The sequence below is a fragment of the Helianthus annuus genome, chromosome 4 (assembly GCF_002127325.2).
Source record: "Helianthus annuus cultivar XRQ/B chromosome 4, HanXRQr2.0-SUNRISE, whole genome shotgun sequence".
Classification (NCBI taxonomy): Eukaryota; Viridiplantae; Streptophyta; class Magnoliopsida; order Asterales; family Asteraceae; genus Helianthus; species Helianthus annuus.
Window position 1 is genome coordinate 1,929,181 of NC_035436.2, and position 12,414 is coordinate 1,941,594.

The window sequence follows — 12,414 nt, forward strand, 5'->3', positions numbered from 1 at the left end:
CCCGTTTCGTCCCCGTACCCTATTCCCGTACCCGTGCTACATAGACATGTAGTATTATATAACTGGAAGGAAGTTATATATGAAGGACCATTTTTAAATTTTCTTTATGTAACATAGCTTAAAGTTTATTGAATTTGTCAAAAATTTTTACTTATTTGTAGATACATACAAGGTTTATAATTTTTTTTATTAACAAAAAAATGAAAGTGTCGCTCCTGCGGGGTGTCTGTAAGCAAGTCTATCGTCACGAACGGGCCTATGCAAATCAGTTATCAAATGGACGACACAATGCAACGCTAATACCTTCATTCGTGGCACTGTATTCTCTTAATGTTTCTTTTAAAATTAACATTAATTTTTATATGTATTGTCATGACAGCATTAGAGAAAGTTACAATTTAAAACCATACAAATTGACCAGAAGATATACTGATAAACGGAAGCTTAGGTTTACAAATCACTTGAACTGCAAAATGGGCTTCACTAATTTTCATTATAAAAAGGTATAATAACTTCTTCAATGTATGCGGCGACTGTTCTTGACTCAGCATTCAAACTCACAGATATTGTTGCTGTATCCTGGCTCTGTTTTGTTCCCACCACATTCTTGCATGCATTTCTCCGAACCTTTCTCGACTATAAATCAAATATAATAACATGCCGTTTAGTATAACCATAGCAAGTTGTAGCATGATCAAAACAGATTCGGGTTGAAACAGAACGCGTTTAAAGTTAAAGTCAAAACAGTGTTTAATTACGATTAGAAAAACAAAATTAGTAGTTTAATAATCGAAAACGTTAGATAAAAAATATATGTACATTAAAAATAGAATTTGGGTGATTTTTAAATTCATTTGTCACATTCCCTTTAAGGTTAAATTTTTCTTTGAACCTTTTGAAATGTTTAAAACTACACAACTAAAAGTGACCCCCCTCACAAGTAAATAGGTCAATTTGTCACATCTACTAAAATATGAGAATACATAGTTTGGTTATGTACACAAACTATTCATAGGCCAAGTTGGTCCTTTTTAGTTCACTTTAAAAATATATGTAAAAACTAACAATATTGATTTAGAAACAATATCACTACATTTCAATAATGACTAGTAAATTACCCGCGCGTTGCGGCGGGAGTTTGGTCGACATTGGTTCGGTTCATTACAGTATCGATAAAAATAAAGTCGACTGAAAAGTTTATAGAAGTTTAAGGGTTATGTGATACCCGGTATTAACAGCCAAAAGAGAATAACATAAAAATAAAGTCGAAAGAAAAGTTTATTTAAGTTTAAAGTAGGGATGAGCATTTGGTATCAAATACCGATCCCGATCCCGTCCCGTACCGATCCCGAAAATTTCGGTACTGGAAACGGTATCCACTTTTTGGCATTTTCGGTATCGGTATTTTCGGGATCGGTGCCGGTTCGGTACGGTACAGGTAAAATACCGACTTTTATCTTCAAATACCGATACCATACAGATACCCTACCGCACCGACATATTTCGGTATCGGTATCCAGCTTTGGCGAAATTCGGGATCGGGACGGTATCAGGACGGGATCAGGATTTGCTCATCCCTAGTTTAAAGGTTGTTTGATAACTTTATTAAAGTTTAGGGTCTAAGAAGTAAACTGAGTAAACTATTCATCAAGGTGTGGATACTATTCATCAATCCACACCTTTATATAATTTATTTATGAGGTTGTACGCATTAAAAAACAAACATTGGGTGACCTTCAACCCCGAAGCCCGATGAAGACATTTAAACCGTTTAAGAGAAAACACAACCGAAATCAACCCATTTGTAAATAAATGGGTTGAAAACATCCCTTTTACTTAAACGCGAGTTTACAGTATGTACCTGAATCGGACACGTCTAAGTTCTCGAACGCCACCTGGCAACGTTCTGATAGTAATGTACACACCGGGCTCATCCTGCTCGATACATTCATTTTCCAAATCACTAGCATTGCTCAAAGAAAGCTCTTCGGATTGATCAGCCCCTTGGGAAGAACTGGTTCTTCTAGAAGCTTCTAAGGACGATGCCTCGGTTTTGGGCCCACTTATGTTTGAGCATTTAGGTCCTGAAGTAAGATTGGGCTGTTGGTCAAGTGAATCTGATGATGAGTATCCTATTCCAGTTGGATTGTAGAGGTTTCTTGGTGGATGTTCTTTGCTAAGTTGTGGTGTTACTGGACTGGCCTCAGTTGACTCAGTTATTAAGCTCTGAAATTACAAAAAAAAAAAAAAAAAACACAGTTTAGACAATGGTACACTTTTTTAAAATATTTAGAGTAAATTACGTTTTTGGCCCCTGTGGTTATATCACTTTTACTATATTAGCCCAAAATAAGAATTTTTAGCATATATGCCCCCGTGGTCTCTATAACTAACCATTTTGACCCCTAAGTCTAGAGATCATGGGGGCCAAAATGGTCAGTTATAGAGACTGTGGGGGCCAAAATGGTTAGACTTAGGGGCCAAAATGGTTAGTTATAGAGACCATGAGGGCAGATATGTTAAAAATTCTTATTTTGGGCTAATATAGTAAAAGTGATAGAACCACAGGGACCAAAAACGTAATTTACTCAAATATTTATAAATTATTGATTCTTTATATATGATTTAAAGAAATTATACTAGTACAATAATGATGGTAATTATAAGTTATGTAGGTTAACTAGTTACTATTTAGTTATGATATTGTAAAAAAAAAAAAACTAGTGATATATTTGTGAGGATTGCTAGTTATTATTGGTGTTAAATTTGTAAGGATCGGTTTTGACGACATGTACATTTATATTTTCTTAACGAAAAAAGATCACGCTAAACGGAAAATTAAGAATTTTATAAAACATCATATGTTAAAGGTTGTAAGAGGAAAACAAAAAAAAAAAAAAAACTAATAAAGAAACGAAACCTTGAAGCAGAGTTGACGACTTGTAAGCCCATGCTTCGATTATCACCAATACTTTGGTTTCGAATGAGATTTACATAAGATGTAGTAAAAAAAGTAAATCTCAATGAAACATTCGAATTTTTATAAAAGTTAAAATTAAAATAAAATGTCCCTAAAGTTAGTTATAAACATTAAAGTAACTAAAAATCAATTAATAAAATTATAAAAGCATTTAAAGATTATAAAAGTTAAAATTAAAATAAAATGTCCCTAAAGTTAGTTATAAACATAAAAGTAACTAAAAATCAATTAATAAAATTATAAAAGCATTTAAAGATTATAAAAGTTAAAATTAAAATAAAATGTCCCTAAAGTTAGTTATAAACATTAAAGTAACTAAAAATCAATTAATAAAATTATAAAAGCATTTAAAGAAAACAATATAAAGAAAATTATATTTATTAATAAAATTATAAAACATAAGCAACAATAGGCCTAATAAAGTTTGTACATGTGGGCCCATCAAAAGTATTTACTGTTAAAAAAATTCCTAATATATTGTTCAAATAGTTGAGGGATTATTTGCACGTTTGTACTAAATTATTTTGTTAGCATACTATGTAATATAATATCATTGATATGTATAATATCATTGATATGCAGTGACTGTTTAAAAAAGGTGACACAGCAACACTGTTCCTGGTTATAGCAATCCAATTGCATTAAAGAGTAAGGAAATGAAAGTTTATTATATACAATGCCAAAAAAAGTTAAAGATTTGTTACATAAAATAATATAATATTGTATTTAATTAGTACACTAAGAAAATATGTTAAAAGCTGTTACATGATGTTGAACAAGACCAAATAGTTAATGTTTGGTTATGATAACAAAAATAGTATAATCACTAGCGTATTCTATCTTTGAATAGATACGTTTAATCTCGAAATGAGTTATGTTTGGCAGGGGCAGAAACAGTTCTTGTTGGGTTGGGGCAGGGCGGGGCGACCAATAAAAACTTTAAGAATATATAATTAAAGAAACTCACCTCGGGTTCAGATCTAGGTGGAGACGGCAGCGGTACTCCCTGTTGATTAAATTGTTGAACATTGTATAACTCCGTAATTTTCTCACAATTCTCGGACCACCATCGTTGAGCTTGCCATTTGTTAAACATTTCACGACTGATAATACAAACAAAACAACAATAATAGCCATTGGTTAAACATTTCACGACTGATAATGCAAACAAAATAGCATTAATATATGCATAATATTATTGTACTTAAGCCCCACAACCATGGCGTAATGACATAAAGGTTATTTGTCTTCTTTGGTAATCTTTTATATATCTAATCATGCTAAATAGTGACATGTCATCAAATTTGACACATCACACATGTTACTCAATTAGGCCCATACTAATCTTCAATTTTCAATTATTTAATTTCTCTCTTGAAAATCAATTAACTTACCAAACTTATTATCTACACTAGTATCAAATCATCACTATCAAAGGGATTGCAACACAGCTCGTTGCCCGTTAACCTGTCTATGTAATTTTCTTTATATTAACGGTGAATTTGCAATTCAAAAGGGGGTGGCGGCGCAGCTTGTTGCCCGTCTACCAACCCATGATTTGTAATTTGCTCTAACCTTCTAATATCAATTGAAACGTGTACTTTTCCGTAAAAAAAAAAAAAAAAAAAAAAAAAAAAAAAAAAAAAAAAAAAAAAAAAAAACTATTAATGCAATATATTATTTATCACATTACACAATTGAAAAGATATGTGCAATAAACTCAACATGGAGTGTCGATATATAAAGCAAGGGGTACAACATGGGATGACTAACAAAAATCAATCAAAAACATTAAAATTTCCAACAAATTTTTAATTACAAGGACCCAATTGTAGGGGTTAATAAATAAGCAATTATTAAATTTAAGACATTTATATTGTGATATAAAATCTAAACATGATTCCAGAAGTTTTGTGGTCACATATGAAGCAATTTGGACCCCACAATACATTCGGGAGAGATGTCACAATCTTTTCCTTTGACTGTTTTTGGTTTTTTATGCATTCTGGTTGTTAGTCGCTATGTCCCATAAATAATGCTACAGAACATGTTTGGGGATTGAAGTATGACATATCAAATAATATCATTTTTTTTTAATATTTTTTCCACCATGTCTTATCAGAAAAACAATAAGACCATGTGTAGTGGGGCGTTTTTTTTAAAAAATTTTCAAAAATAACGCCCGAAAACGCCCACCCCTCCATTACAGGGGGCGTTATTTTCTAAAATTTTTGAAAAAATTTTGTTCCAGCGTGTTCTTTAAAACGCCCAAGATTTTGATGTGGGTTGAGACAATGTGAGTGTTGACCAATGGGAAGAGACCATGTGGGATAGTTCAGCTTTTTTAAAAAGGTTTTTTTTTTTTTTTTTTAATAATTGTAAGGGGCATTATGGGGCATTATACCCACTACACCACTTTTGCTATAATGCCCCCTTGCTGACTAGGACGCCACATGGCGCAAAACGCCCCATGGTGGGGGCATTATAACCTTCTACCACTACGCATGGTCTAACAGTAAAGTAATAAAAAAAGTTGTTATTAACTTTTAAATTAAAAGAGAAAAATGCCCGAATAATCCATGTGGTTTCACTTTTTTTCACTTATAGTCCCCAACTTTCTAAAACTACCTGAATAGTCTCCAAGTTTTCATTTTTTGTTCCCGGATAGTCCCTGGGTCTAACTTCAGTTACTTTTCTCTGTTAAAATGATGTGAAATGACAAAAATACCCTTTTCTTAAAAGGCCAAACCACAGGGGATTATCCGGGCATTTTTCTCTTTTTATTTATAAAACCCCACCACCACACTCCATCTTCAACCTCCACCCACCATCACCCTCCTCCACCCTCCATCATCACCGCCACAATCACTAACCTAGCTTTTTTCTCGAATTAAAATAATAAAAACTAACCTAGCTTTTTTTATTTTACAGGATAATAAATCACAAACTCTAATTGATACATAAAAATCTCACTTCTATAAAATACAACAATATACTATTCATAAAAAAAAAAAATAAAACAATAACCTTAAAATCTCTCTTCTATAAATACAATATACTAATACAAAATAAAATAAAAAATAAATAAAAGAAAACTTGTCACCATGTAATTTGATAGAATGGTGATTCATACACAAAAATAAGAGCATAAACACATCTTTTTGCACACATAAGACATATATAAAGCTATCAAATAGACAAATAATAATGAGATAGCGTTTTATGTAAACAACAGAGTTTGAGAAATCTACGTCAACAGAAAACTATCTATATCACCCTCAAATATATGTAACAAGTGATGTCACTAGTTTATTTTATTGTATTTTCTAATACAATACAGTTTTCGTATTTTCTAATAATAAGTTATGTATTGTCGCATGTATTTGGTGTATTTTCTAATATCATAAGATGATTTTCCAAATAAGTTAAATCAAACACATTAGAATTAGAATGTACTTTTTAAAAATACACCTAAATATCATATAACCTTATATGTCACGTACAACAATTTAAACACGCGCCACATTAAAATGTCGAAACATAGATAAAAACACAAACCTGAACCGAATTCGTTTAAGGTCGTTACCACCACGAGGCAACGAAACAAACGTGATGAGAACACCGGGTTCCACTTGAGCAACCCACTCTTTACTTTCATCTTCCTCCATAAACACAACCGCAGCATCGGTTCGCCCACTAACCGAAGCCGGAGTGCTCGCCCCACTCGAAAGCCCCTTCAATCTTGCCTCCATTTCCTTACCCCACACCCTAGGTGTCGAACTACCGGTCCTATGATACCCGCCAAAAAACCGGCCCGACATTGAACCCGTTTCAGAGTCCGGATAACCCCTACGGGTCGGGTTATTGTTGCCCGACGAACCGGTACATGGCTTGCAGTTTTTGTACGCTCCAGATGCCTTCAACGCAATATCCTTTATCTATAAACCAATAATTTTGTTATTAATTAACACAAAACAACTCATTAAACATTAGCATTAGTGATTTGTAATGAAATGAAGCAAGTTCACTTAATCTATAAACCAATATTTTTTATTTATAAACCAATATTTTTTAATTAACACAAAACACTTACCATTAGAGGTGTGCACGGTACGGTTCGGTTAGTAGCATTCCGTAACCGTAACCGTAACCGTAACCGAAGTCATCGGTTAATCGGTTCGGTTGATTCGGTTAATTTGTCGGTTTTCGGTTCAGTTAACTTCGGTTAATAACCAAACCAAACATTGGCTAAATTTTTTGTTTAGAAATACATGTAATAGATATAAAAATACATGAAAATGTAAAAATACATGAATATGATGTATAAAAAAATAAAATGAAAATATAAACACATGAAAAGGAAGGTATAAAGCAAGAAATGGAGGTATAAAAGCTAGAATATGAAGATTTAAACGATTTGGTTCGGTTAATTTCGGCTAACCCATGGTACAAAAATAACTGATAACCCATTTTCGGTTAATTCGGTTTCAGTTAACGGTTCAATTATCGCTCACCCCTGTTTGCCGTAAAACGATCAATAACTTAATAACTATATACATTTGTCATTTGTGATGAAAGTAAACAAATATTAGCAATTTTACTTAACCTATAAACCAATAAAAAAATTAATTAACACAAAACATTTTGCCATAAAACGATTAACGACTTAATAACCATATGCAGTTTTCCTTTGTGATGAAAGGATACAATTTTACCTGAGACGTTAGCGATTTAACGGATTGTTTGGTTCCCGGTGTAGTAGCTGTATCTCCGTCATCTTCTCCACCGTTAAGTTGCTTCGAACACGCGATACAAGTCAACATTTTCAATCTCTAACAGACTATCAGAAAACAAGAAACCAACACTGATAACAGAATTACAACCGTCTGTGAACAAATTCAAACTTCTAACAGAATCAGTTATGTTAACAGAATCACAACCGTTAACGGGAAAGGAGTACGGAAAACGGAATCACAACCGTTTGTAAACAAATTCAAACTTCTAACAAATTCAGTTAGGCTCTGTAACAGACAATTAACAGAACGAATGTGTTGCAACAAATTGAGACGCGAAAACTCTCTGAAACATGTAATTATATACTAACCAACTACAAGAAGGTAGAATCAAAGGTGTATATAAACAGTATGATAGACAGAATCTGTTGGTGTAAAGTGAAACAAGTAATTGATGACACAAACGCACGTTATCCGGCTACGGAAGCGTGGATACGAACAATGCGCAGTCAGTCGGAATATAAAAAAAAGATCATGTGACAGATAGAGGGGGGGGGGGGGGGTATGATGGAATGGAAGATAGAAGCGTGTGGGTTGATGTTATAAAGGTGATGGGGTCGCCGGTGAGTGGTAACGGTGGCCGTTGATTAATCGATGGAAAAGGTGAATAAAGGAAGGCTACTCTATGTTTGCATCGGTACTCCAAATTACCCTTCCTTCTTATGTATATTTCTAGCTTCTTTTTTCTTCCTTGGAAATATGATTGTTTTATTTAAAATAAAAACGTTCGTGTAGAGGGTGGACACACGTGTGTATGTATGTATACACATATCTATATGTATGTATATTATAATTATAATTATAATTTGTATTTATATGTGATCACTGATCAACATAGCAAACTACGGAGTATCTATTTACGGCTTGCATATTTTCGAACCAGGTTTGGATGGGTTTTAGTGTTTGATTTAATATTCCTCAGATGTATATTTGTAAGGTTAAAAGTCCTATGAAAGTGTACGGTTTCTTAAATATGGGGAAGAAAGCAAAAAGGACCATACACGGTCTCGTTATAAAAATGTGTTGGTGCATATGGAAAGGAAGAAACAAGATGGTTTTTCAAAACATAAAGCATAGTCCGCAAGACGTCTTCAAAGAAGTCAAGTTTAGAAGTTTTGTTTAGTTAAAAAATAGGCCTTCCTTTAAGTCGTTCCATTGGGAGGAATGGTGGAAATCCTCTTTGTATATGTTGTAACTTCTTGACTTTTACCAAATTGGGTTGGAGGTTGTTTGTATATATTTGTCTCTTGCGCGTTTGGGTCGGTGACGATTTTAATGAAGTTTAATTTTTTTTTTTAAATGTATATCATATGCATGTAACATTTGTCTCGTTATCTAAAAGTTAAATTGGTAACACATATATTTGGCTCTTTCATGACTCGTACAATATTAGAGTTCTATTTTTTCTCATCTTATCTCTCCGTATTTTTATAATATTTCTACCATAACTAATGAAAAACAACAAAGGTCTATATTAGGTGTTTGTGTTTTTATCTTCCAAAAATTAAGTAGAATTATTATTGTTATTATGTTTGGTTATTTTTATTTATTTGTAGTCTAGAAAACTCAATTTTTTTGGAGTTTTAAAACGAAGGTATAAGAAATGATTTGCCAATGTGGGTAGTCTACTTGATAGAGACATATTTTTTTTTTTTAAATAGGAGATCTTAGATTCAAATCTGGGCAAAGAAGAATAATTTAAAATTATTGGTGTAAAGGGGTAACATTTGCCGTTCAAAAAAATAATAAATAAGAAATGATTGGAACTGATTTAAATATGTTTATCAAATTATGTACGAGACATCGGTATATAGATTACTCAGCTTGAAATTATATGAGTTAGCTTGGGTCATAGTTTCTCACACTTAGTTGAAAGTAAATCTGGTACCTAACTATTTACAAATTGAGTCAACTCATACCTTGACAAGTTGATTGGTTTTCTAAAAGAAGTTTAATGCATGTTTAACAAAAGAACGAGATGATAGATTGATTCGATAGTTGTTCTTGTTGCTTAGTGGTGGCACAAACATTGTGCTTTGAAGGTGTTATACGCGTATACATAAAAAGCTATAAACACGAGAGGGCCTAGCAGCTAAATCAAACAAATTGGTTGCTTTGACATTGCCGATTGGATAGCAGCGGGCCTCGCAGCTTGATCACCAAAGGAAAAACGACGAAAGAAATGTTGCGACAAAAAGCTACAACGTTGTCGCATTTTTATACTAGGTAATGAATCACGATGCTAGCTAGCAACTTAAATTAGGGTAAAACTCAAGCGATAAGTCATGGTGGAAAATTTAAAGGCACTATTGGTTGGGTTCACTCATGGACAAGTCGCCTTCTTTACTCGAGTTTTTGTTAATTTATTTCAAGCGATAAAAAACCTCATAGTGTCGGTTAACTCACACGCTATTATTTAAATACAATTGATTATTAGTATATCCATAAACGGGTGTATTAAAAAATACAGTTATAGTATTAAATATGAATTTATGAAATAATTAATTAATATTGAAAATAGGCATTGATTAGGGCACATGTGGGTAGGGTTAAGATGATGATATTTGAATGGACCCATAGCCATCAAGGTCCCGATCTGTTTCCTGTATGCGGACTAGTTGCCTTGGTGCACCCGACCCACGCTTCATCATGTTTTCTTTTAGCATAAACATGGTTATGGGGTGGGGCTAGTGTCATCGAACCTATATCAGATGCATGGTCTCATGTGATTACAAAATCATTTATTATTATTTTTTATAACTAACCCATATTTAGTTTACAAAAATGGTTACTTGTTCTATAATTGAAGAAATAAGGATTTTAATATATAATCATTTGTCTTTAAAAGATTAAATAGAAAATTCAAAAGACACATTGGTATGTCATTTAACATGCCTAAAATTAGTTGTTCGATCTAGATAAAAATTAAAACTTGGTGAAAGTGTTGTGTGTGAACTGATCTACCGTGAAACAGTGGCGGAGCTTGACCAAAAGTTCCGAGGGGGGCATAAAATCATGTGACTCAATTTATATATTGTATAAATATTTAGGCAAAATAATTGAGGGAACAATCCTATATAATTTTAAAATTTTTGGACGAAAAATAGAAAATTTTACACTTCTAACCGAAACATTCGGGGGGCGGGTGCACCCCCCACTTTACACTATCCTCCGCCAGTGCCGTGAAGGAGGTACTACTCTTTGTTTCGTATGTGACGGGGTTAATTTTATATAATAAACGATCCAAGTAATAATAGTATCAACTCTATGGTTTATATAGCGAGCGAAGAACGAAAAATCTTCAACACCAATCATACCCAGACAAGGTTACGGAGGAAATAAAGGCGAGCACTTACCTTTAGATTAAAAATAGGGCAAGATTACACTTGTTAGATGGAAATTCATGGTGTAGTTTCAATCTTTGTTTTTAGAGTAAAATGCACGGATAGTCCATGTGATTTGATGAAATTTCACCTTTAGTACCTAACTTTTTAAAATTAAACTCTTAGTTCCTGTGGTTTGACAAGTTGTTACTCGGATAGTCCCCAAAGCGGATGAAGGTTAGTTTTTCTGGTTAAGTGGGTGTGAAATGACAAGGACTATCCGAGTAACAACTTGTCAAACCATAGGCACTATCCGAGTCACAACTTGTCAAACCACAAGGACTATCCGAGTAACCTTCATCCGCTTTAGGGACTATCTGAGTAACAACTTGTCAAACCACAGGGACTAAGAGTGTAATTCTGAAAAGTTAGAGACTAAAGGTAAAATTTCACCAAACCACATGGACTATCCATACATTTTACTCTTGTTTTTTACTATGCATTGTTTTACTGGCTCCCTACTATTTTGATAACGATTCATCGCAGTTACAAAAAATGGGTATCTCACTCAATTCGATAACTTGATGTGATCTCAAGAATTTTTTTGGATTTGGATATTCGGAATATTGTATACAGTGGCGGAGCTAGACCTTAAAACCAGGGGTATCCCAAAAAATGTTGGGTTAATCGGTTCGTATACGGGTCACGGGTCGGCACGTTATCGGGTCGCCGGTTCACGGATACGGGTTCGCAAAGGATGCGGGTTATTTACGAGTCAAGTTCGGACCGAGTACGGGTCAATCCGGTTACCGGGTTTCAAATGAATGGGTCACACGGGTTGAATGCATGGGCTGCAAGAGTGTTACTGTTGGAGTGGAAGACATTGATTAAACCATTCATTCAAAATATACAACAAGCTTTTCCATTCTCTGCAGTCTGCACATTTTACATATATTTGTGAGTGTGTGTTGTGAGGGCATTTGAGAGGGGCCTGAACCCAACAAAAAAAACTCACAACGAAACGCAGGTTCGAGTTCAAGGCTTCAGGGGCCAAGAAACCGCAAACTCACAACGAAACGCAGGGACGAATCTGATCAACGAAACGCAGGTTCGAGTTCAAGGCTTCAGGGACGATTCTGACCTGTTCAGACCTGTTTCTGACGAATCGGGACGATGTTTTAGGGGTATCCTTTATATAAAATCGGAAAAAAAAAACAAAAAATTAACACTGCGGACACGACTTTGAGCCGTAGCCCGTGCTATGGCTGGGTATAAGCTGTCTCCGCCCCTGATTGTATACGTGCTACTACCTTTTTCT

The 12,414-nt window shown here is 34.0% G+C and overlaps 1 protein-coding gene across 1 annotated transcript; it reads right to left on the minus strand.

Moving 5' to 3' along the window:
* Positions 1-322: 322 nt before the first annotated feature.
* On the minus strand, positions 323-8,511 carry LOC110935496 (protein Brevis radix-like 2). The gene is made up of 5 exons (XM_022177876.2): positions 7,696-8,511; positions 6,539-6,918; positions 3,948-4,083; positions 1,862-2,226; positions 323-636 (listed from the first exon to the last, which is right to left on the minus strand). The coding sequence occupies exons 1-5, from the start codon at positions 7,801-7,803 to the stop codon at positions 558-560; spliced, it is 1,068 nt and encodes a 355-aa protein (XP_022033568.1). The 5' UTR covers positions 7,804-8,511; the 3' UTR covers positions 323-557.
* Between the last annotated feature and the right edge of the window lie 3,903 nt (positions 8,512-12,414).